We start from the raw sequence: 27273 nt of genomic DNA, 5'->3' as shown, positions 1-27273 counted from the left end.
TCTTCCCTCCAACATAAGGTCAGAAGTGGGGATGCTCGCTGATAACTGGGCAGTGTTCAGTTCAAAACCATTCGCAACCCCTCAGATACTGAAGCAGTCTGTGCCCGCTTGCAGCAAGACCTGGACATCATCCAGGCTTGGGCTGATAAGTAGCAAGTAACATTTTCACCACACAAGTGCCAGGCAATGACTATCTCAAACAAGAGAGAATCTAACCATCTCCCCTTGACATTCAATGTCATTACCATCACAGAATTCCCCACGATCAACACCCTGGGGGTTACTATTGACCAGAAACTTAACTGGACCAGTTACAGTGAGGAGGCAGTGGTGTCGTGGTAGTATCACTGGGCTAGGTCGAATCCCACCATGGCAGATGGTGAAATTTGAACTCAATTAATAAATATGGAATTAAAAGCTAGTCTAATGGTGACTATGGAACCATTGTTGATTGTTGTAAAAACCCATCTGGTTCGCTAATGTTCTTTAGCGAAGGAAATCTGCCATACTCACCTGGTCTGGCTTACATGTAACTCCAGACCCACAGCAATGTGCTTGACTCTTAAGTGCCCTCTGTTCAAGGGCAATTAGGGATGGACAACAAATGCTGGCCCAGCCAGCGATGACCACATCCCATGAACGAACAACAAAACCTAAATACTTTCTCTACAAGAGCACATCAGAGGCTGGGAATTCTACAATGAGTAACTCACCTCCTGTCTCCCCAAAGCCTGTCCACCATCTACAAGGCACAGTTAGGAGTGTGATGGAATACTCTCCACTTGCCTGGATGAGTGCAGCTCCAAAGACACTCAAGAAGCTTGACACCATCCAGGACAAAGCATCCCATCCACCACCTTAAACATTCACTCCCTCCACCACCAGCATACAGTGATAGCAGTGTGTACCATCTACAAGATGCACTGCAGCAACGCACCAAAGCTCCTTCGACAGCACCTTCCAAACCTGCAACTTCTACTGCCTTGAAGGACAAGGGCAACAGACGCATGGTAACGCCACCACCTGCAAGTTCCCCTCCAAGTCACACACCATCCTGACTTGGAATTATATCGCCATTCCGTCACTGTTGCTGGGTCAAAATCCTGGAACTCCCTTTCAAACAGCACTGTAGGTGTACCTGCACCACAAGGACTGCATCGGTTCAAGAAGGCAGCTTCTTAAGGGCAATAGCGATGGCCTTGCCAATGATGTTCGAATCCCATCAAAGAATAAAAAATAATGGAATCTGCTTCCACTCCCCTTTCAGGTAGCGCATTCCTGATCACAACAACTCAGTGTGTAAAAAAAAATATATTCTTCTCATCTCCCCCTCGCCAGTGGATATATTTGCCTGGAGTGAGACCTTCTGACTTATAGCCAAGGTTCAATCCTGATTGAAGATTAATTTTCTCTATCTTGTAACTTACATGTCTTTCAAGTTAGTTTCAGTCTGAAGGTTATTCGATTTAGCTCAGTTGATGAGTAATGGAAATAAGCTGAGGTACCTCTACATTTTATTTATGTCAAAATGATGAAAAAATTTTCAGTTTGGATGTGCACACTCAGAAAGATGGAGCTGAATGTACAACCTGCCAGGATTGATTTGAAACTGAATTTGGGAAGTGGTGTTACATCTTTCAAAATGGCAGTGTCACAGACATGTCATCACAGAGCTGTCACATCTGTTACATTTATTTTATCACATAGAATTTACAGCACAAAAACAGGACATTTGGCCCAACTGGTCCATGCTGGTGTATATTCTCCACATGAGGCTCCTCCCAATCCTCTTTATCTAACTGCACCACATACGAACGTACGAATTAGGAACAGGAGTAGGCCACTCGGCCCCTTGGCCCCGCTCCACCATTTAATAAGATCAGGGCTGATCTGATTGTCACCTCGACTCCACATTCCCGCCTACCCCCAATAACCTTTCACCCCCTTGCTTATCAAGAATCTATCTACCTCTGCCTTAAAAATATTCAAAGACTCACAACCCTCTGAGAGAAAAAATTTCTCCTCATCTCTGTCTTAAATGGGCGACCCCTCATTTTTAAATAGTGACCCCTAGTTCTAGATTCTCCCACAAGGGGAAACATTCTTTCCACATCCACCCTGTCACGACCCCTCAGGATCTTAGATGTTTCAATTAAGTCACCTCTTACTCTTCTAAACTCCAGTGGATATAAGCCTAGCCTGTCCAACCTTTCCTTATAAGGCAACCCGCCCATTCCAGGCATTAGTCTAGTAAACATTCTCTGAACTGCTTTCAACGCATTTACATCCTTCCTTAAATAAGGAGACCAATAATTTACACAGTACTCCAGAGGTGGTCTCATTCATACCCTGTATAACTGAAGCATAAACTCCCTACTTTTGTATTCAATTCCCCTCACAATAAACGATAACATTCTATTAACTTTCCTAATTACATGCTGTACCTGCAGACTAATCCTTTGTGATTCATGCAGTAGGACACCCAGATCCCTCTACATCTCAGAGTCTGCAATCTCTCACCATTTAGATAATATGCTTCTTTATTATTCTTCCTGCCAAAGTGGACAGTTTCACATTTTCCCACATTATACTCCATTTGCCAGATCTTTGTCCACTCACTTAACCTATTTCCCTTTTTAGCCTCCTTATGTTCTCTTCACAACTTACTTTCCTACCTATCTTTGTGTCATCAGCAAATTTAGCAACCATACCTTCCAAGTCATCTGTATAAATTGGAAACAGTTGAGGCCCCAGCAGTGATCCCTGTGGCACACCACTCGTTACATCTTCTTTTGGGCCTCCTTATCTCGAGAGACAATGGATACGCGCCTGGAGGTGGTCAGTGGTTTGTGAAGCAGCGCCTGGAGTGGCTATAAAGGCCAATTCTGGAGTGACAGGCTCTTCCACAGGTGCTGCAGAGAAATTTGTTTGTTGGGGCTGTTGCACAGTTGGCTCTCCCCTTGCGCCTCTGTCTTTTTTCCTGCCAACTACTAAGTCTCTTCGACTCGCCACAATTTAGCCCTGTCTTTATGGCTGCCCGCCAGCTCTGGCGAATGCTGGCAACTGACTCCCACGACTTGTGATCAATGTCACACGATTTCATGTCGCGTTTGCAGACGTCTTTATAACGGAGACATGGACGGCCGGTGGGTCTGATACCAGTGGCGAGCTCGCTGTACAATGTGTCTTTGGGGATCCTGCCATCTTCCATGCGGCTCACATGGCCAAGCCATCTCAAGCGCCGCTGACTCAGTAGTGTGTATAAGCTGGGGATGTTGGCCGCTTCAAGGACTTCTGTGTTGGAGATATAGTCCTGCCACCTGATGCCAAGTATTCTCCGAAGGCAGCGAAGATGGAATGAATTGAGACGTCGCTCTTGGCTGGCATACGTTGTCCAGGCCTCGCTGCCGTAGAGCAAGGTACTGAGGACACAGGCCTGATACACTCGGACTTTTGTGTTCCGTGTCAGTGCGCCATTTTCCCACACTCTCTTGGCCAGTCTGAACATAGCAGTGGAAGCCTTACCCATGCGCTTGTTGATTTCTGCATCTAGAGACAGGTTACTGGTGATAGTTGAGCCTAGGTAGGTGAACTCTTGAACCACTTCCAGAGCGTGGTCGCCAATATTGATGGATGGAGCATTTCTGACATCCTGCCCCATGATGTTCGTTTTCTTGAGGCTGATGGTTAGGCCAAATTCATTGCAGGCAGACGCAAACCTGTCGATGAGACTCTGCAGGCATTCTTCAGTGTGAGATGTTAAAGCAGCATCGTCAGCAAAGAGGAGTTCTCTGATGAGGACTTTCCGTACTTTGGACTTCGCTCTTAGACGGGCAAGGTTGAACAACCTGCCCCCTGATCTTGTGTGGAGGAAAATTCCTTCTTCAGAGGATTTGAACGCATGTGAAAGCAGCAGGGAGAAGAAAATCCCAAAAAGTGTGGGTGCGAGAACACAGCCCTGTTTCACACCACTCAGGATAGGAAAGGGCTCTGATGAGGAGCCACCATGTTGAATTGTGCCTTTCATATTGTCATGGAATGAGGTGATGATACTTAGTAGCTTTGGTGGACATCCGATCTTTTCTAGTAGTCTGAAGAGACCACGTCTGCTGACGAGGTCAAAGGCTTTGGTGAGATCAATGAAAGCAATGTAGAGGGGCATCTGTTGTTCACGGCATTTCTCCTGTATCTGACGAAGGGAGAACAGCATGTCAATAGTCGATCTCTCTGCACGAAAGCCACACTGTGCCTCAGGGTAGACGCGCTCGGCCAGCTTCTGGAGCCTGTTCAGAGCGACTCGAGCAAAGACTTTCCCCACGATGCTGAGCAGGGAGATTCCACGGTAGTTGTTGCAGTCACCGCGGTCACCTTTGTTTTTATAGAGGGTGATGATGTTGGCATCGCGCATGTCCTGGGGTACTGCTCCCTCGTCCCAGCACAGGCATAGCAGTTCATGTAGTGCTGAGAGTATAGCAGGCTTGGCACTCTTGATTATTTCAGGGGTAATGCTGTCCTTCCCAGGGGCTTTTCCGCTGGCTAGGGAATCAATGGCATCACTGAGTTCCGATTTGGTTGGCTGTATGTCCAGCTCATCCATGACTGGTAGAGGCTGGGCTGCATTGAGGGCAGTCTCAGTGACAGCATTCTCCCTGGAGTACAGTTCTAGGTAGTGCTCAACCCAGCGGTCCATCTGTTTGCGTTGGTCAGTGATTTTGTCCCCCGATTTAGATTTGAGGGGGGTGATCTTCTTGATGGTTGGCCCAAGAGCTCTCTTCATGCCATCATACATTCCTCTGATGTTTCCGGTGTCTGAGGCCAGCTGAATATGACTGCATAGGTGTCTTACATCTTACTAACCAGAAAATGACCCATTTATGCCTACTCTCTGTTTCCTGTTAGCGAGCTAATCTTCTATCCATGCCAATATTTTGACCCCACTATCATAATCTTTTATTTTCTGAAATAACCATAGATGTGGCACTTTATCATAGAAAAATAGGAGCAGGAGTAGGCCATTCGGCCTTTCGAGCCTGCTCCGCCATTCAATACGATCATGGCTGATCATCCAAACTCAGTACCCTGTTCCCGCTTTCTCCCCGTATCCTTGATCCCTTTAGCCCTAAGAACTCTATCTAACTCTTTCTTGAATATATTTAATGATTTGGCCTCAACTGCTTTCCTTGGTAGAGAATTCCACAGGTTCACCACTCTCTGAGTGAAGAAATCTCTCCTCATCTCAGTCCTAAATGGTTTACTCCTTATCCTTAGACTGTGACCCCTGGTCCTGGACTCCCCGCCATGGGGAACATCCTTCCTGCATCTAGTCTGTCCCGTCCTGTTAGAATTTTGTAGGTTTCTATGAGATCCCTCTCATTCTTCTAAACTCCAGTGAATACAAGCCTAATCGACCCAATCTCTCTTCATACGTCAGTCCTGTTATCCCAGGAATCAGTCTGGTGAACCTTTGCTGCACTCCCTCCATAGAAAGAACATCCTTCCTCAGATAAGGAGACCAAAACTGCACACAATACTCCAGATGTGGTCTCACCAAAGCCTTGTATAATTGCAGCAAGACATCCTTGCTCCTGTACTCGAATCCTCTCACTATGAAGGCCAACATACCATTTGCCTTATTAACTGCCTACTGTACCTGCATGCTTACTTTCAGCAACTGGTGCACAAGAACACCCAGATCTCGCTGCACCTCCCCCCTTTCCCAATCTATCACCATTCAGATAATAATCTGCCTTCCTGTTTTTGCCACCAAAGTGGATAACCTCACATTTATCCACATTATACTGCAATTGCCATGTATTTGCCCATTCGCTCAAGCTGTCCAAATCATACTGGAGCTTCTCTGCATCCTCCTCACAGCTCACACTCCCACCCAGCTTTGTGTCCTCTGCAAACTTGGATATATTACATTTAATTCCCTCATCTATATCATTAACATATATTGTGAATAGTTGGGGTCCTAGCACTGATCCCTGCGGTGCCCCACTAGTCACTGCCTGCCACTCGGAAAAAGACCCATTTATTCCTATTCTTTGTTTCCTGTCTGCCAACCAGTTCTCTATCCATGTCAGTACCTTACCCGCAATCCCATGTGCTTTAATTTTGCACACTAATCTCTTATGTGGGACCTTATCGAAAGCCTTCTGAAAGTCCAAATACACCACATCCACTGGTTCTCCCTTATCTATTCTACTGGTTACATCCTCAAAAAATTCCATTAGATTTGTCAAGGATGATTTCCCTTTCGTAAATCCATGTTGATTTTGTCCGATCCTGTCACTGTTTTCCAAGTGCTCTGCTATTACATCTTTTATAATGGACTCTTGCATTTTCCCCACTACTGATGTCAGCCTAACCGGTCTATAATTCTCTGTTTTCTCTCTGCCTCCATTTTTAAATAGTGGGGTTACATTAGCTACCCTCCAATCTGTTGGAACTGTTCCAGAGTCAATAGAATTTTGAAAAATGACCAGCAATGCATCTACTATTTCTAGGGCCACTTCCTTAAGTACTATGGGATGTAGATTTTCAGGCCCAAGGGATTTATCGGCCTTCAATCCCGTCAATTTCCTTAACGCTATTTCCCTACTAATACTGATTTCATACAGTTCCTCCTTCTCACTAGACCCTATGTTCCCCAACATTTCTGGGAGGTAATTTGTATCCTCCTTTGTGAAGACAGAACCAAAGTACGTATTTAATTGGTCTGCCATTTCTTTGTACCCCATTATAAATTCCCCTGTTTCTGACTGTAAGGGACCCACATTTGTCTTCACTAATCTTTTTCTCTTCACATATCTATAGAAGGTTTTACAGTCAGTTTTTATGTTCTCTGCAAGCTTACTCTCATACTCCATTTTCCCCTTCTTAACCAATCCCTGTGTCCTCCTTTGCTGAGTTCTCAACTGCTCCCAATCGTCAGGTTCGCTGCTTGTTCTGGCCATTTTATATTTCTCCTCCTTGGATCTAATACAAGCCCTAATTTCTTTTGTAAGCCATGGTTGAGCCAACCTTCCTGTTTTATTTTTGCGCCAGAAATGGACAATTGTTGTAATTCATCCCTGCGCTCTTTAAATGTTAGCCATTGCCTATCCACTGTCAACACTTTAAGTACGTTCCCCAATCCATCATAGCCAACTCGCACCTCATACCTTCATAGTTTCCTTTATTTAGATTCAGGGCCCTAGTCTCTGAATCAACTCTCTCACTCTCCATCTTAAATGAAGAATTCTATCATGTTATGGTCGCTCTTCCCCAAGGGACTCTGCACAACAAGATTGTTAACTAGTCCTTTCTCATTACAAATGCCTTCTGGAAATCTCAGTACAGTACATCCACCGGTTCCCCTTTATCTACAGCACTTCTTCAAAGAACTCCAATAAATTGGTTAAACATGATTTCCCTTTCAGAAAACCATGTTCACCCAGCCTGATTACCTTGAATTTGTCTAAGTGCCCTGCAATAATGTCTTTAATAATAGCTTCTAACATCTTCCCTATGACAGATGTTAAGCTAACTGGCCTGTAGTTTCCTGCTTTCTGTCTCCCTCCCTTTTTGAATAAATGAGTTACATTTACTATTTTCCAATCTAATGAAACCTTCCCCGAATCTCGGGAATTTTGGAAAATAAAAACCACTGCATCAACCATCTCACTAGCCACTTCTTTTAGGACGCGAGGATGAAGTCCATCAGGACTTCTCCGGGGACTTGTCAGCCGCAGCTCCAACAATTTGTTCAGTACGACTTCCCTGGCAATTGCAATTTTCTTGAGTTCCTCCCTCCCTTCCATTTCCTGATTTGCAGCTTTTTTTGGGATGTCACTTGCATACTCAATAGTGAAGACCGATGCAAAATACCTGTTCAATTCATCTGCCATCTCCTTATTTTCCCTTATTAATTCCCCAGACTCACTTTCTATAGGACTAACACTCACTTTGTTAACTCTTCTTTTTTAAATATCTATAGAAACTATCTGTTTTATATTTCTAGCTAGCTTTTTCTCGTACTGTAATTTTTCCCTCCTTATCAATCTTTTAGTCATCCTTTGCTGTTCTTTATATTCTGTCCAATCATCTGACCTGCCACCTATCTTTGCACAATTCTATGCTTTTTCTTTAAGTTTGATACTATCTTTAACTTTCCTTGTTAACCATGGATAGTGAGTCCTCCCGTTGGAAGTTTTTTTTCTCGTTGGAATGTATATTCACCAAATCCTCCTATTCTTCTCTCCCTCATTTGTTTATCCAGCTCCCCTTAAATGTATCAAAGCTATTTGCCTCCCCCACTCCATGTGGTAGCGAGTTCCACATTCTCATCACTCTCTGGGGAAAGAAGTTTTTCTTGAATTCCTTACTGGATTTATTAGTGACCATTTTATTTTCCCCTAGTTTTGGACTCCCCACAAATGGAAACATTTTCTTTATGTCGAAATCCTTCATAATTTTAGAGACTCCTATCTGGTCACCTGTCAGCCTTCTCTTTCCTGGAGAAAAGAGCCGCAGCCTGTTCAGTCCTTCCTGATCAATGGAACCTTTCAGTTCTGGGTATCCACCTTGTAAATCTTTTATTTGCACTTTCTCCAGTGTTTAATCTTCACACTAAACAACATTGGATTAAATAGCTATGTCCACAAGCCAGAGCTTGATTCTCAATATGGATCCTCAATACGTTAGTCACAGGACAATTATGAATATTTATGTTGTTAACTTGTGTTGTATGGTAGTGAGTTATTAATATTTCATCAGAGTACATTTGTTTTCTGGCATCCTTTTGAAATTTCTATTCTAAAGTTTAACTCGACATCATGACGCCAATTGTTTCACATCTAGCAGATGTTCACAGTGTAAATATGTTTCCCAGATAATATAAAGTGCCGAAGACTATTTTGTTTGAAACTGCATGATTTAATTGTATAGAGAAGCCATTGTATCTCAGAAGGCCATTTCGACCTCAGAGCATTTTCCTGAAAATATTAATTTGTGTGATTTGAGTATTTGTGTGTAAGAGTGCAGGGGCAAGGTTTCCCATTGTACTAGCAAGCCAGAAACTCAGCAGGATAAATCTTGGCTTTGTGCAGTAATGTGAAATGGTTAATAGTGAGCAGATTTTACATCTCTCCCCCTTTTATTTCCCTTGTCTTTACTGGAAGTAAAAATGGGGAGAGATGAAAACTACCTGTTGACTCACTATCACCTGTTTTACTCTATCGCATAAAGCCAATGTCTACCCTATCTTGTGAGGAGGTACACATACATAAACTGATTTAGAGAGGGAGAGAAACTGTTTCCAGTACTGTGTCAGTCAGTAACCAAAGAACACAGATCTTAGATACCTGAAAAGGAAAGATTTGCAAGGCTATGGGGAAAGAGGTAGGGATTGGGATTAACTGGATAGCTCTTTCAAAAGAGACAGCACAAGCTCGATGGCTGGAATGGCCACGTTCTCTGCTGTATCATTCTATGATTCATAACATAGTGCGTGCATTTCCTGCCAGCTTTTTCCATTATTAATTCAATTCCTATTTATATTGGAAATAATTACTATATGTTAATGTGTCATGTTGTAATTACACACTCTCCCTCCAACCCCCCCCCCCCCCCACCCCCACCCACCTCAGTGGAGGTGCTGTAATGCCACCGCTGGTGAGAGTGTGTAATTACAGTGTGACCAGTTTACATGGGCAGTTTCCACTATAAATGTGGAGCTAGGAAATTATAATGGATATATAAAATAGGGACAGAATGTCCAATTTTAAAATGAGTATCAGATTGTATCTGCACATCCTGTTCTCCTGTTATCCCGTTTTACACATTATTTTATAAATGTGCCACGTATTATTCTGCTGCTAAGGTAATGTTGTTTCATTTTAAGGCCTGAAAGCATAATTGCTGCTAAGTAAATACTGGAGTCCATATACAAGCCATCCGAAAGGATACAGATATTCAGTCTCCAGTATTTTATGTTCCTGCAGAATTCCTTATTTATTCTTTGTTGCAATCTAACACAGAAATTGGAGTGTGAAACAAGAAGTGCGGTAGACGGTAAATTAATCCTCAGCACGCCAATTTTATAATAATGAACATAAACATATCTATCACACATCCAAGCCACTCCATACCTGATGTCACACTTTGTTTTACAGCTATAAATAATCCTTTGGAGAAAAAAAGTTGGTCGTTGACCTGGAGCCTGAAGCTTACATTCTGATCAGCACAGTTCCTTAGCAAGGCAGCAATTAAACTCTTACTGATCTGAACCTGACAATCAAATTTTGGTCAGGAATTTCCTGAGAGTTGTTCCTAATCTATTGCTATAACTTTACACATAAACAGCGTAACAGTGTTTCGGACATATTTCCAGCAAGGTTACAGTGATGGAGCAGGAGTGAAATCCTAGGAGATGTCACCTCAATAGGACAAAGTTCCTCTCAATACAAAAGTAATAAATTGTGCATAGCGTAGTAAAACGCTTTGCTGCTTACAACATCGTACACCACCTGATATACCGTGAGGTACTATCTGACGTTGTCAGATGTGGCTCCATTGGTAGCACTCTTGGTTTTGAGTCAGAAGGTTTGTAGGTTCAAGTCCCAATCCAGAAATTTGAGTACATAATCTAGTCTAGCACTTTCCTTTAGTGCTGCACTGTCAGAGGTGCCGTCTTTTGGATGTGAGGTTAACCTGAGGCCCTTTTAGGTGTTTGTAAAAGATACTACGACACTATTTGGAAGAAGAGCAGGGGAGTTATCCCCAGTGTCCTGGCCAATATTTATCCCTCAACCAACATCACAAAAACAGTTTCTCTGGTCATTATCACATTGCTGTTTGTGGGATCTTGCTGTGTGCAAATCAGCTGTCGCATTCCCTACATTACAGCAGTAATCACACTTCAAAAGTACTTCATTCATTGTAAAGCACTTTGGGACATCCTGAGGTGCTATCGAAATGCAAATACTGCCTTTCGTTTTACCAAAAGCATGAGAAAACCACTGGTTTACAAAGTGCTTGTGAGCTGCTCAGACAATGTTGAGGCATTAGTCTGATACGGAGAGATAGTTGTCAAGCCCAGACTTGGCTGCCAGACATATCGGACATTCCTGCAAAGGACAAGGTTTGGGAATCACTACAAGGAAGATGGGAAAACCAGCTACTGAGTTCACTTCCTGCTCTAATACAAAGGCAAAATTCTGCAGATGCTGGAAATCTGAAATAAAGACTGAAAATGCTGGAAATATTGAGCAGTCAGGCAGCATCTGTGGAGAGAGAAAGAGAGTTAATGTTTCAGGTCTGTAACTTTTCATCAGAGCAGTTTCCTGCCTAAACCTCTCCACCTCTCCCTCCATCTTTAAGATGCTCCTTAAAACCTACCTCTTTGACCAAGCCTTTGGCCACCTGTCCCAATATCTCCTTATGTGGCTCGATGTCACATCTTGTTTGATTACATGCCTGTGAAGCACCTTGGGACATTTCTACTGCATTAAAGGCACTATATAAATGCAAGTTATTATCTTTGAAAGAAGAACTACAAGGGCCAAGGGGTAGGCCGGGGGCAGGAGCAGTGCTAGGATAGCGGACAGAAGGGAAAATGAAATGTTGTGTACATTATTTGCACAAATGAAATGTTGAGTGAGACACAGTCAGGCTGTTGACGGATGCAGATTTGAGCTCTATGGGGTGCATTCAGCTGTTTCTTGGTATCACGTGGAGTGAATCGGATTGGCAGTACTTTACTCATTTTCTTCTTTTTAGGCTCCAAGGATCTCCAAGTCTTTACCCAGCTCACTGAAGGCGAATCTGAGTCAACCAGTGATGAACCAGCTGAGGAGAATTTCTCACTAAGTCAAAGGGTAAGAACAATGTAACAAGTTATAGTACCTCCCTACCCCTCTGACAGTTAGATGGTGAAACCCTGGAAGGTAAAGGTTTAAGCAATCAGAAGTAAACTTTACCTGAATGGAAGAAAAAGATTTTGTCAATAATTTACCTCACGCCCCATTTTACATCAAATTTACAACACAGAAACAGGCCACAACTGGTCTATGTTAGTGTTGATGCTGAACACGGGCCTCCTGATCTCCATCTCACCCTATCTGCATATCCTTCTACTCCTTTCTCCCTCATGTGTTTATCCAGCTTCCCCTTAAATGTATCGATACTATTCACCTCAACCACTCCCTGTGGTAGCGAGTCCCACATTCTCAGCACTCTCTGGTTTAAGAACTTTCTCCTGAATTTCCTATTGGGTGACTATTGTATATTTGTGGCCCTTAGTTCTGGTCTCAGCCACAAGTGAAAACTTCTTCTCTACATCTAGCTTATTAAACCCCTTCATAATTTTAAAGACCTCTATCAGGTCACCCCTCAGCCACCTTGTTTCTAGAGTAAAGAGCCCCAGTTTATTCAATCTTTCCTGATAGGTACAACCTCTCAGTTCTGATATCATCCTTGTGATTTTTTTTGGCACCGTCTGTAGTGTCTCTCTATCCTTTTCATAATATGGAGACCAGAACTGTGCACAGTACACCAAGTGTGGTCTAAACAAGGTTTGATACAAGTTTAGCATAATTTCTCTGCATTTCAATTATATCCCTTGAGGAATGAACACCAATTTTAAAGTATATTTGTTTTTCTAACTTTTTTCCTGGGTTTGCTAATTATTGGCACCATTTGTAAACCATTCAGACTGAAGGATAGATATCCTCCTGATGGGCTTCTGCCCCCTCTGTCTAGTCAAGTGCCTATTTTCCACTTAGTGGAAATGCACCTCTCAAGTGGACATAAAAGATCCCGTGGCACTATATCGAAGAACAGCAGGGGAGTTCTCCCCAGTGTCCTGGTCAATGTTTATCCCTCAGCCAACATCACAAAGAAAAAAACAAATTATCTGGCCATTTATCTTAGTGCTGTTTGTGGGATCTTGCTGAACACAAATTGGCTGCTGCGTTTCCTACGTTACAACAGTAACTACACCTCAAAACGATTTCATTGGCTGTAAAGTACTTTGGGTCGTCCTAAGGTTGTGAAAGTCTCGATATAAATGCAAGTTCTTTTTTTTCTTTCTGACTATGCCTCCACTTTAGATTTGCTGCCAACTGCCAACTCATTTTCGCCACAAAAAGCAGTTTGGATGGGTGGGTCCAAACTCGCTGTGTATTGACGTATAATCTATGTGTTTACTATATGGCACATAGTGTGTCACCAGAAAAACAATCCATCTTTCATTGTAAACTTACTACTGAAAAATATGCAAAATTTAATTGCACCCCTCATCGCTTCAGAGGACAAATAGTATCAACTACACCATCTATTAAGCAGGCTTTTCCATAATCTAGGGTCGATTCATTTACAGAAGCAAGTGGTAATGGGTGAAAAGCTAATCTGTCTCATCCAGTATGAGTTACAAATGTTTATCCCTCAAACATCATTAAAACCAATGATCTGGCCATTATCACATTGCTGTTTGTGGGAGCTTGCTGCGTGCAAATTGGCTGTCATATTTCTGACATTACACAGTGACTACACCTGAGAAAGTGGTTGCCAGGCACTTTGGGATGTCCATGAGGTCATGAAAGCTGTTGTATAAATGGAAGTCCTATCCTTTGTTCTTTGAAGTGAATGATTGGTCTCCGATGTTTTGATGGGTTTTGTCTCCTTCTCTTTCAGGGAGGTCAAAGCTTCAGAAGAAGGAGGAAGATGAGGAATTTTGCGCTGCAGCAAGTGAAGCAAGAGGAAGTAAAGCGACTTCACAGGGCACAGGTAGAGTCCAAAAATGAGCCAGCATCATCTTCAGGCAAAGTCAATGTGAGCAGAGAGTAGATGAGGAATGTCTGCATTTCTCAAAGGATGGTTATAGTTTTAAGACGTAAGAGCTTGGCAAAGTAATATGACTGGGGTTCTGTGAGTTATGGAGTTACTAATGCACATTGAGAATGATGTTAGTATTTTTACAGAAATGGCGATTCAGCCCATTATTTTGTTTTAATTCATTCATGGGATGTAGGTGTTTATTGCCGATCCCTGATTGTCCTTGAGAAGGACACACAGACTGTAACGGTTCACCACCACAATGCCAGGGGTAATTAGGAATGGACAATAAATGCTGGTCTTTCCAATGACACCCACATCCCATGAATAAATAAAATAAAAGATGCTTCACACCACTGGGAATGACAGTTCAGCTACATATTCCCTCACTTTAATACCCACCGATCAAACTGCGAGGAGTTTTGATAGTTGCATCTTCTTTATCTATGAGTCACCAGCACATCTACAGGATATCCTGATCCTTTGTACACTTTGATTAGTGGCTCCTTGTGATCTAAATTAGCACATTTTCTGTCCTGACATCTCTAATATTCGGGACAAGGATGAGGACAATCACATTAGTGCATCAACATCCCCACGCCTCCTCTACTCCACCTCCCCCCCCCCATCCTCCCCCCCACCCCAATACTGTATCTTCCATAGCCACAGATATTGCCTCCCGTTGCAATGTTTCGTGTTCTGGTTTGATTGAACATGCTGGGGTGCTTTTCTCTATGGAAGAGAAGACTGAGAGGTGACCTGATAAATTTCTGTAAAGTTACCAAGGGTTGTGTTAGGGTGAATGTGGAGAAACTGTTTCCTCCTGTGGGTGAGTCCAGAACAAGGAGACTAACAGATCAAATAAAGAATTCAGATTTCTTTTCATAGAGAGAGGTGTGAACTCGCTACCACATGGAGTGGTTAAGATGAATAACACATGCATCTAAGGGGAGGCTTGATTCATACATGGGGGAGAAAGGAACAGGAGGGTATCGAGGTCAGGCGGGGAGACGGTAATTAGAGTGGGAGGAGGCTCATGTGGAACTTAAGCACCAGCATGGACCAGCTGGGCTCAATGGCCTGTTTCTGTGCTGTCACCCAGTGTTGTCCAATAGAAATTGCTTACTGGCCACAGGTGTTGCTATGGTGACACTATTTTAACCACATGCTCTAATTGTGGTCGAAAACACCTCACACACAATCCAAGGTATATGTACTTCACATGTGTATATTTACTTAACAAACATCTTCCGCGATTCAGTGACCAAAGAAGTAAAGCAGCCACAATGGCGAAAGTAACTCTCGAACACTCGACATTCGTCTTATCATTTTATCAATAAATCCACAAAATGGTTAAAGTTCACACGTATATGAGCATTAAGACCACATGACCAATGATGGTATTACTCATTTTTTATTCACTAATCAGAAATGCAATTTGACACATCTGGATTCCCAATTAGCCACATGAGACTTATGAGTTCGACAACACTGTTATTGACACTATGGGGGCTAATTTCAACCTGACTGACCGGGCCAGAATTCTGGGAGACCCTACTCAGTGTAGTTGCGATGGGGAGTAAAATTGTGTGGGCTGTTAACCCAGTGTTTTGTCTGATCCCATCAGTTTCCCAATGTGCAGCTTAGGCTAAAATTGTCTCCAGAATGTGTTTCTGTGTAATATTTCCTCCACGTTTGGTAACAGAGGTGATTCTGCTGATGATCCTGAAACAGGCAGGAAGTGGAGAGCTTGCCTGACTCTTTCTGTGAGGACTTTTGTTTTTATGATATCCTATGTACCTTCAAAACCTGCTTAAAGAGGATTATTCTGGCAGATTATTCAACGTCAGCTGCAGGAGGTCGAAGAAAAACAGCGAATGCTGGAGGAACGTGGTGTGCTACTGGAGAAAGCGTTACGCGGCGAGTCAGGTATTTACCTCTGCTTGGTTTCTGTGCTATATTGACTGTCGGGCTGAGGTGTCACTGACCAGGCTGCCATTTATTGCTCATCCCTGGTTGCTCCTGAGAGAGCAGTGGTGGGCTACCTTCTTGAACCACTGGCAATTTAATACAACTGGTTGTTTTGCTAGGCCACTTCAGAGGCCAGTTAAGAGTCAATCACGTTGGTGTGGGACGGGAGTCACACATAGGCCCAGACCGGGTAAGGACGGCATGTTTCCTTCCCAAAAGGACATTAATGAAACAGTTGGGTTTTTCTGACAATCTGATGGCTTCATGGTCACTTTTACTGAGATTTGATATTTATTTCCAGATTTTGTAATCTGCTAGGGTGGGATTATTTTTCTAGGCCTCATTATTATTAGTTCAGTAACATAAACATTACACTATTGTACCTGATGTTCTATATGTGGCCCAGAGCCTCGGTCTTATTTCTATCAAGCTTTGATTGGCTTTAATTATTTCCTACCTGCTGTTAGATAAAAAAGCCGAAAGAGAATGAATAAATAGTCCCCTGATTTCTTGTAACTAACTGGAATATTTTATATAAGTATGGTGGCTTTTTGCATGTTTCAAATCATAGAATCTTGCAGCACAGAAGGGAGGCCATTTGGCCCATCGTGTCTGTGCTGGCTCTTTGAAAGAGCTATCCAATTAGTCCCACTCCACAGCTTTTTCCCCATTGCCCTGCAAATGTTTCCTCTTCAAGGACATGTCCAATTGCCTTTTGCAAGTTCCTATGGAATCTGATCCCACCATTCCTTGTGACTATATTATATTCTGGTTCTGGTCTTACCTCAAGTGGAAATATCTTCACTACGTCTACCCCACTTGAACCCTTTCATACTCTTAAAGACCTCTGTCAGGCTAACCCTCAGTCTTTTTTCTAAAGAAATAAGCCGCAGCCTGTTCAGTCTTTCTTGAAATGTCTAACCATTCAGTTCTGGCAAATCTTTTTTGCATCTTCTCCAGTGCCTCTGTATCTTTTTTATAATGTGGAGACCAGAACTGCTCACAATACTGTAAGTGGGTCTAACCAAGGTTCGATACAAGCATAACATAACTTCACTGCTTTTCTGTTTATATTGCTCTAGAAACCTGTGCTTTGTTGGTTTTTGTAATACCCTTATTAATCTGTGTTGCTACTTTTAGTGATTTGTGATTCTGTACCCACAAATCCCTCTATTCTTCTACCCCATTTAGATGCTTATTTTCTAAAGAGTATGTGGCATGCTTATGTTTCCTGCCAGAATGTACCACCTCACATTTGTGTAAATTGAAGTTCATTTGGCAACCATACACCCATTCAGCAAGTTTATTCATGTGTTCCTGTATTTTGTCGCAGTTCCCCCCTCGGTAGAACTACACCCCGAATTTGGTGTTGTGCACAAATTTTCAAATTGTGTTTCTGATTCCCGAGTTCAAATTATGCAAATGATGATCAGCAGTGGTCCCAGTACTGACTCCCTGTGGAACAGCACTTCCCACCATTTGCCACTCTGTGTAACTATCTTTAATCCCTAAAATAAAAGCAAAAATACTGCGGATGCTGGAAATCTGAAATAAAAACAAGAAATGCTGGAACCACTCAGCAGATCCCTACTCTCTGTTTCTGTTTTGTAGCCAGCTTGCTATCCATTCTGCTACCTGTCACCTGACACCACATACTTTGATATTAGTTATGAGTCTATTATGCAGTACCTTATCAAAGGTTTTTTGGAAATTACCATGGCTACTGAGAGCCAAGTACAGTTACAATAGCAACACAGTATAATGGCTTTCTTTCATCAAGGTCATTTAATACAGCTTTCAACTCTTTAAATGCTGAACCTTGTAATATCTTTCTTTTCAGGCTATTATGCTGCTTTGAGAGTCTCTCATACCACAGGACAGAAATCTTGACAACCAATCTTGATATTACCTGGAAATGTCATATTCCTTTAATTACAGACTTCTAATCTCCGTGTTACATGTCTGGCCTATTGCCCCACTCTTCTTCCATTTTCCATTCTCCACAAATATGAGTTCATCCAAAATTCTGCAGCCCGTGTCCAAATCCCATTTGCTTATCACCCTTACGCTCGCTGACCTACATGCCCCCCTGTTAACTAATGCCTCAATTTTAAAATTCTCATCTTCATTTTCAAGTTTCTCCATGGCCTCACCTCCTCCCTATCTCTGTAAACTCCTCCAGCCCTACAACCCTCTGAGATCTCTGTGCTCCGACAATTCTGGCCTCTTGAGCATTTCCAATTTTAATCGTTCCACCGTTGGTGGCCTTATCTTCAGCTGCCTGGGCCCTAAGCTCTGGAATTCCCTCTCTAAACCTCGCCACCTCTCTACCTCTCTCTCCTCCTCTAAGATGTGCCTTAAAACCAACATCTCTGTCCTAATAAAAACAAGAAATGCTGGAACCACTCAGCAAGTCTGGCAGCATCTGTGAGCGGACTGAGCAGGACCCTGAGCTTCAGGTTGCTTGCCATTTCAACATTCCCCCCGCTCTCATGCTCACATCTCTGTCCTGGGCTTGCTGCAGTGTTCCAGTGAACATCAACACAAGCTCGAGGAACAGCATCTCATTTACCGATTAGGCACACTACAGCCTGCCGGACTGAACATTGAGTTCAATAATTTCAGAGCATGACAGGCCCCCCATTTTACTTTTATTTTTAGTTATTTTTTCTTTTTTACATTTTTTACAACTTTTTTTTCATGTTTATTTCATTTCATCTTAGTTTGTTCAGTTTGCTTACCCACTGATTTTTTTTCATATTTGGACTTGCCGCAGTTCAACCTTCAGTCCATTAACACCCTATCTGTACTAATGCTTTGTCTTTCAACACACCATTAACATATTGTTTGCCTTTGCTCCATGACCTTTTGGTCAGCTATGTGGCCTTGTCCAATCTACACCTTCTCCTTTGTTATCTCTTGCCCCACCCCCGCCTCACTTGCTTATAACCTTTGACATGTCTAATATTTGCTAGTTCCGAAGAAGGGTCACTGACCCAAAACGTTAACTCTGCTTCTCTTTTCACAGATGCTGCCAGACCTGCTGAGTAGTTCCAGCATTTCTTGTTTTTATTTCAGATTTCCAGCATCCGCAGTATTTTGCTTTTATATCTCTGTCCTAATATCTCCTTACTTAGCTTGGTTTCAAATTTGTGTCTGATAACTTTCCAGTGAAGTGCCTTGGGATGTTTTACTCCATGACAGGTACTCAATAAATGTAAGTTGTTGTTGTTGATAATTTGGACACTTTAGTAATGAATGATTCTTTTGTTAGAAATTAGCTAGTAGCACAGAATGAATTGGAGTGAGCAAGACAGTAGAGGGCAGCATTCTCTAGGGGTTGCCAACTCTGGTTGGACATATTCCTGGAGGTTGTGTCACATGACCTCCTATCTCCAACTGCCCTGCCCAATCACAGCCATCTTTTTCCCATTCCCAATTTTCTTTTTAACTAACAAACAGAAGTGGTCAAAGAGATTGAAACAAAATATACACAATTTGTTTTAAATGCTCTTTCTCCTGGGTTTTGCTCACAGAGGTTAATCCTTGAATTCCAGGACGAATCCAGGACAGACCTGGAGGGTTGGTAACTCTGCCATCCTTTTAACACAAGGAACCCAGTGAAATTACCTTCAGTGAACAATCAACATTTCTTTCACTGGCACATACAGCTGTGTAACTTTCTTAACACTATTGGCCTCGAAAGACAAAGGAGCCTCTTGTGTACAGTTAGATGGTAAAACTCATACTTTTTATTTATTTGGGTCAGTATTCACTTTATGTAACAGTGCACAGTGCCTGCTTTGGCTGAGATTTGACTATGGAGTGAAATGTTCTGAAATGACTCATTCTGTTCATTAATCCAAAACATTAAGAATCTTTTATAGATTTTAATTCATGCTTTTCTATCAGGTTGTAAAGTGTTTTTTTAAAGACTGATGGGGCGTTTTAATTCCCACAAACAGTAATAATAGTCAGTAAATTGTACCAAACACATGCTTCAATCATTAAAATTCCATTGTGATCATCAACTTCTGGGTGGTCTCAACAACAATAACTTGCATTTATATAGCGCCTTTTAAATAGTGAACTGTCCCAAGGCCCTTCACAGGAGTGGCATCAGACATAAATTTGACACCGAGACACATGAAGAGACATGAGAACCGGTGACAAAAAGCTTGGTTAAAGAGGTAGGTTTGAAGGAGTGTCTTAAAGGAGGATAGAGAGGCAGAGAGGTTTAGGGAGGGAATTCCAGAGCTCAAGAGTCCAGGCAGCTGAAGGTCCGGCCACCGATGGTGAAGCAATTAAAATCGAGGGATGTGAGAAAGGGCAGAACTGGAGCACCACAGAAATCTGGAAGGGCTGAAAGGCTGGAGGAGATTACAGAGATCAGGATAGGTGAGACCCTGGAGGGATTTGAACTGCTGGATGAGAATTTTTAATTCAAGACATTGCTGGAGCAGGGGTCAATGTAGGTCAGCGAGGACAGGGATGATGGAGGAATGGGCCTTGGTGCAAGTTAAGACATTGGGCAGCAGAGTTTTGGAGGAGCTCAAGCTTGTGTAGGAAAAACAGACTGGGGAGGTGGGGGAGCAGTGGCAGGGGCAATGGGCGAATGTGGGGTCAGGGGGTTCATGACCCTCCTCCAAATAATTTAGAGGTCAGTCAACGTGGATTTGGGGGAACAATCGCTCCCAGGAACCTCAGTCGTCCTTTGCCTTTGTGTGCGTCCTGCACATCTGCATGGTTCCCAAGTCAGACTGCGGAGCAAGGGGGTTAGTCAGTGCTGCCCAATTCATAGCTCCATCCTTTCTCCAGCCAAGGCTACCAAATCTTGAGTCTAACTCCACACCAGCCTGCCACACTGTCAGTCAGACAAACCTGTTGAGAAATAGAGCGCAACCAAAGGTGAAGAAGGAGTACAGTGTGAGTGGGAGAAAGGAGCGATGAAGGGGTAATAGAGAGTTCAAGCAAGTGAAGCTCAGTGGGTGGAGGGAATACTTTGGGTGACGGGGGGGGGGGGGGGGTTGGAGGAGGGAGTGGGTACATGATATTAAAACTAAAACCTTTGGATTTTGAAAGAGGGAGGGTCTCACCTGTTTAATAACGCTGAGAATCTATCAAGGAAGATGGTATGTGTTCTAATCTGAAAGCTGTTCCTGAGAGAAAACACTTTTTTGTTTGACCAATTAGAAAATCACATGTATCTTTAAAACACCAGATTTTTTTTAAAAATGACATCGATCAAGTCTGTTTGTGAATCCCAGCCTTGCTGTACAGTGCTGTACTGTCCTAAAGGAGGAGGGAAGGGCAGCATGACAATTACTGCAGAGAAGTAATTTATTGATGTGTCTCACTGAGGACATTCTGGGAGTTGTAGTCCCCCAGTGTAACAGTGGCACAGTCACACTGATGCGTTTGGAGTTTCTGCTAATCAGCTTGATTCTCTGCATCCAGGAACCCAGGCAGTTGAACATTGGGAAAACTGAAGCCATTATTTTCAGTTCCTGTTGCAATTTCAGTGCCCTAACCATAGATTCAGTAATCGCACCCACATTCACATTCACTCGTGTTCACACACACACACACACACACACACAAACACACACATACACAAGAATCGATAGAGAGGAAAAGAGGTAAGTGATTTGAAGTGAGGTATATGTTCAGGGTTCATGGTAAACCTGTTGAATCTTCTCAGAGGTCAATTTCTCTTTTAAAGTTGCAGGCCTAGGTTGCTTGTAGATTTTTCTGTTGGCTGAGATTTCAGTCTGGAGACAGTGGTCACTTTCAGTTCAGTAGAATTCACACCTTCTTTGGCTTTTGCTGGAGATCTCCGCTCTCGGCTGTTCAGGCTTTTGGTGATGTTGTTCAGATTCTATTCCTCTCTCCAGAGAGCTACTTTTTAAGGTCAAAAATTCTCTCACATGTTGCCCCTGTTGGGTGACGCAGAGCCCCCACCCTGTAGTGACCCACAATGGACCAGGATGTGGCTACTTCATACCTACTTTGTTTCAGAAGAACCTATTCAATTCAATAATGTCACTAGCTGGGTTCAGGATGGGTGTAGTTGACACCTCTTAGCTTGGAATGTATCATTTTGTCGTTACCAGATAGTAAGACAGTTTGAATATACAGGGCCAGGTTGTCTGACCTTCAGTGGCCGTTTTTGCAGCACATTGTCCACTTTTTAAAGGAAATGTCAATTTTTTTATAACTCTTCATACGAACATAAGGACTACAAGCATGAGTAGGCCACTCGGCCCCTCGAGCCTGCTCTGCCATTCAATAAGATCATGACAGATTCGATTGTAACCTCAACGCCACATTCCCATCAATCCCCAACAACCTTTCATCCCTTGCTTACCAAGAATCTATCTACCTCTGCCTTAAACATATTCAAAGACTCTGCTTCCATGGTCTTTTGAGGAAGAGTTCCACAGACTCACCTCCTTCTGAGAGAAAACATTTCTCCTCATCTGTCTTAAATGGGCAAACCCTTATTTTTAAACAGTGACCCCTAATTCTAGATTCTCCCACAAGAGGAAACATCAGTTTGGGTTCTGTATTTCAATTACTGCACATCACGAAAGCGTGACATTATAATGAATAAATAGACAGATTTTCCAGCATTGGATGATTTTCACAAGAAAACAGCTTTCCTAATAATTGGACTTTTTATCTATATGTTCAGAGGACGGCTTAAAAGAGGAACCTCAACTGATGCAGAAGTGGTTCAAGCTGGTTCTGGAAAAGAATGCACTGGTTCGTTACGAAGCTGAAATGATGATATTGTGAGTAGTCGGTTTAATACTTCAGTGGAGGGTTGCCGTGGAGTTCTTAGTGGTTACTGTCGTAACAAAGCATTGTGAGTCCAGTGACAATAAAGTGACAATATCTCTGCTTATGATGCATGCACAAGTGCTTTTTCTAATAAGCTTTATTACATTTACATTGCAGTATTAGATTTTACATAACTGTTTTGAAGTGTGTTACGACTAGGTGAGAAGGGGTCTAGGGGTTCCCTCTCAGCCTTTGCCTGGTTTAACCATAACAGGGTTTAATTTTTAAAAAACATCGTGTTTTAGCTCCCCCTTAGTGAATTCTTGTTCACTGCTCCAATTGTAAGGCAAGGAAATCAATTCAGACAGTTTTTTTTAGATTTTAAACAAGAAAGGTAGAAGTTAGGGCGGCACAGTGGTACAGTGGTTAGCAACACAGCCTCACAGCTCCAGGGACCCAGGTTCAATTCTGGGTACTGCCTGTGCAGAGTTTGCAAGTTCTCCATGTGACTGTGTGGGTTTCCGCCGGGTGCTCTGGTTTCCTCCCACAGCCAAAGACTTGCGGGTTAATAGGTAAATTGGTCATTGTCAATTGCCCCCAGTGTAGGTAGGTGGTAGGGAATATGGGATTACTGCAGGGTTAATATAAATGGGTCGGCACAGACTCGGTGGGCCGAAGGGCCTGTTTCAGTGCTGTATCTCTAAATAAATAAAATAAATAAATTTATTAATCTTAAACTCTAATCCGGTTACCGACTGTGAATATGTGATACGACCATGCTAGCATGCATACGTGATAAACACACATGCAGATAGAGACATAAAAGTAGAAAAGAATAAAGGGGAAAAGTTAGAGGCAATAGATGGGTTTCTATTTTACTGTCCTTTGAGTTTGCTGTGAAGTCTCTGGTTGGCGGTCAGACTTGCAACTCGTTGGGGCCCAGTGCATGCTTCAGTTTGTTTCGAGGTCGGAGTCTTTTCTCTCTTGAGGCTTATGTGTCTTCCATGGGTCTGGTGGCTTCAGAGAAAGCGAGAGAGAGAGAGGCTTTCTTGCTCCAGCTTCAGTTTCAACTGCCTTCTACCGTTTTCTCTGTGAACAATTAAAAAAAATACAGGTTCAGATTTCTAGCATCCGCAGTATTTTGCTTTTATTTTTGCTCCAGAAATTATCCCAGTGATCCATCTCCATATACCCGGAAGCCAGACCAAAAGGAACAACTGACATCCTTCCATATCTTCTCTTTTTTCTTCAAGAATTAATGAGTATTTGGCCAAAGTATCCTTTTTTTTTTGTAAAAGAGCTCTGCAGAGAATATCTCTTTATTTTTCAGTTAACGTGTGTGTGTGTGAGTGAGATAAGTTAAGCTAAGGTAAAAAGGGACCTTTAATATTTCAATCTGTGTGTTAATGCTTTGCTTGTTACTGGATAAGTCTTGTTTTATAATAAATTGATCATTTTGTTGTTTATCGAAGAAACCTGGTTGGTGTGTTTTATTCTGCAATAAAAAGTAGAGTATATGATTGATCGTATCGGTAACTGGGTAAACATTTAAATATATGTTGTGACCTGTGGAGAAGTCAGTGCAATCCTCCCACCTCGGTCGTAACATGATATAGACATCACCCCTCCATTTATGATGTCATATCACCACTTCACTTACGATATAGATATTACCTCTGTTTATGATGTAGTTATCACCCCCTCCATTTATGATACAGTTTTTCCTTTGTTTACAATGTAGATATCACCATTTCTTTTAGAATGTAGGTATTAACTCTGTTACAATGTAGTTATCGCCCCTCCATTCATGGTGCTGCAGGGTTTAAGCACTGCTGTATGGGCAGTGCAACCTGCTGGGAGCCCATTAATCTGCTGCAGCCTGGGCTACCAAACAGAAAGACAGAGTTTGCATTTAGATAATGTCGCTCACAACTTCAGGAGGCGCCAAAGCGCTTTACAGCCAGTGAAGCACTTCTGCAGTGAAGTCACTGTTATAATGTAGGAAGCGCAGCAGCAAATTTGTGCACAGTAAGCTCCCACAAACAGCAATGCGATAATGTCCAGATAATCCGTTTTTTTTAATGGTATTGGTTGAGGGACAACAGGGAGAACTCCCATCCTCCTCTTGGAATGTACAATGTAGACATCACCCTGAGAGGGCAGATGGGGCCTTCATTTAAAGTTTCATCCAAAAGATGGCGCCTTTGACAGTGCTGCACTCCCTCACTACTGCACTGGAGTGTCAGCCTGGACTATGACCTCAAGTTTTTGTAGTGGGATCCAAACCCACAATCAAATTACAACTGTCCTTCGTCAGTACCTGAACCTTGGACCGATTGCTCCTGTAACAACTCTTCAGAAATAGCCATGTATTGCGACAGCATTTCCATTTTCTTTACTTTAATTTTAAATGGGTCCAGTATTGATCACTGAAAAGGATTTTTACTCTCTGGAATACCCTCCCGAAAACCCCATTCACCTTGCCAGGTCTACTAGTTGGAAAATCAGACTGGCTTCCTGACAGGTACTCCAGCCTAATTCTCCTGCACTCGCTGTGTGTCTGCTTATTCCAATGCCCCCAGGCTTTGCTGCAGTTAAATCTGCGCACGGAGCCTGTTCAGTTAGCACAACAAACACCTCTTATGCTTGGAACAGACTGCACCATGGTTTGAGAATCATAGAATGGTTCCAACACAGAAGGAGGCCATTTGGCCCATTGTGTCCGTGCCAGCTCTCTGCAAGAGCAACTCAGATAGTCCCACACCTCCGCCCTTTCCCCGCAGCCCCGCAAATTCTTCTCTCTTCAGGTGCTTGTCTAATTCCCTTTTGGAAGCCCCGATTATACCTGCCTCCACGAGTTGCACTGATCCGCACGCCATGCAAGAAGGTTAATTGGTGTGCATAGAATTGCCAGATTGGCAGCATTCCCAACTTCTCCCTTTTGTGTCTTAACAGTGCTCGGGAGTTGGAGCTGGAAGATCAGCAGAGCAGGTTACAGCAGCTACTTCGCAATCGGATGGCAGTTGACGGTGAGCATTATAGCTTGTGACGGGTCTTAATTAAATTACTCAGGTCTTGGCGCTGGTAGTATAATTATAAATTACCCAGCAACAAGCTGCCATGCTTCTCCTGCCAGCAGTTAATTAAAACAGTGGCTGTTAGCAATCTGTGCAATCTCCTTTGGTCATCAAATGAATCAATTCAGATGTGATCAAAAACGCAACCCGTGATGAAGCAGCCCGCTAGATCAGCACCCCATCCACCACCTTCAACATTCACTCCCTTCACCACCGACGCACAGTGGCAGCAGTGTGTGCCATCTACAAGATGCACTGCAGCAACGCACCAAGGCTCCTGACGCAGCACCTTCCAAACCCCCGACCTCTACCAACTAGAAGGACAAGGGCAGCAGATGCATGGGAACATCACCACCTGCAAGTTCCCCTCCAGGTCACACACCATCCTGACTTGGAACTATATCGCCATTCCTTCACTGTCGCTGGGTCAAAATCCTGGAACTCCCTTCCTAACAGCACTGTGGGTGTACCTACCCCACATGGATGGCAGCAGTTTGAGACGGTGGCTCAGCACCACCTTCTCGTGGTGGGGGGCAACAAAGAATGGGCAATAAATGCCAGCCTTAACCGGAATGCCCACATCCTGAGGATGAAGTTATTTAAATTCTCTAATAATGTAGCTGAAGTGTCTGCCTCTGTGATTTATGGCAAAGTGGAGCTGACACTGAGACCTGCTGATGTTAACACAGATGCTGGAAGGCTGAGGTTATACTGTCAGCCATACTCTGCTCTCTCACCTGAGTGAATGGAGTCCTGCACCTCCCAATCAAATTGTATTACTAGACAGTCTCTTGTTGGGCTATACAACAGTGCGTGTGAAGCGAAAGTGATTTATACCGAATAACATAGAATTACAGAGAATTTACAGCACAGAAACAGGCCATTCGATCCATCTGCTCCATACTGGTGTTCATGCTCCACATGAGCCTCCTCCCACGCTACTTCATCTCCCACCATCAGCATATCCTTCTATTCCTTTCTCCCTCATGTGTTTATCCAGCTTCCCCTTAAATGTATCTATGCTATTCACCTCAACCACTCCCAGAGGTAGTGAGTTCCACATTCTCACCACTCTCTGGGTAAAGACGTTTCTCCTGAATTCCCTATTGGATGTATTACTGACTGTCTTATATTTATGGCCCCTAGTTTTAAACTCCCCCACAGGTGTTTTAAGACTATCTCCTGCAGGTGTTAGGTAGGGAAGCAAACAGACCATTGTTTTGGGGGGTGAGACTTCCATCTGCTGTTGGGCCGCGCTGGTGACCTCGATCCCCTATAGTATCCCAGGGACAGAGTGGTTTGTGTATTTGGAGTGGTTGTGCGGGCCTATAGTAGCCCAGCAGAGTCAGAGTTGTAACCAGGAACTCCGTTAGGATGCTCCCAAGGACCCGCTGGGATTGATTACCTCAGCTGTTTTCCTTCTTGGAGCCATTCCTAAGTTGCGGGACATGACCTATACTTTCTCCTGGTGGGAACTATCAGGGCTGAACCATGCAGAAATCCCAGGATGGCCCAATGATGCTCCCAAAGTTCTTTCTCTGCAGCACAGTTTCCTCGGAAGCTTACCCAGGGTGGTAACCTGGAAGATCTCTGTTCAGCTGCAATTGGAGACATCCCCTCCCAG

The 27273-nt window shown here is 43.2% G+C and overlaps 1 protein-coding gene across 8 annotated transcripts in view; it reads left to right on the top strand.

The window, feature by feature from the left end:
• The window catches only part of LOC137377198 (F-actin-monooxygenase mical2-like), a 324020-nt gene that overhangs the window by 294277 nt on the left and 2470 nt on the right, over window positions 1–27273 (top strand). For all 8 annotated transcript variants that reach the window (XM_068046689.1, XM_068046680.1, XM_068046684.1 and 5 more), the window contains 5 exons: window positions 11764–11861; window positions 13678–13770; window positions 15654–15747; window positions 22484–22583; window positions 25528–25601. In XM_068046689.1, coding sequence (XP_067902790.1) covers window positions 11764–11861; window positions 13678–13770; window positions 15654–15747; window positions 22484–22583; window positions 25528–25601 — 459 coding nt within the window. The remainder of the gene's footprint in view (window positions 1–11763; window positions 11862–13677; window positions 13771–15653; window positions 15748–22483; window positions 22584–25527; window positions 25602–27273) is intronic.

Source organism: Heterodontus francisci, chromosome 14 (genome assembly GCF_036365525.1).
Source record: "Heterodontus francisci isolate sHetFra1 chromosome 14, sHetFra1.hap1, whole genome shotgun sequence".
Classification (NCBI taxonomy): domain Eukaryota; kingdom Metazoa; phylum Chordata; class Chondrichthyes; order Heterodontiformes; family Heterodontidae; genus Heterodontus; species Heterodontus francisci.
Note: the sequence above shows the minus strand (reverse complement) of the source record. Positions and strands in the feature narration are given on the sequence as shown.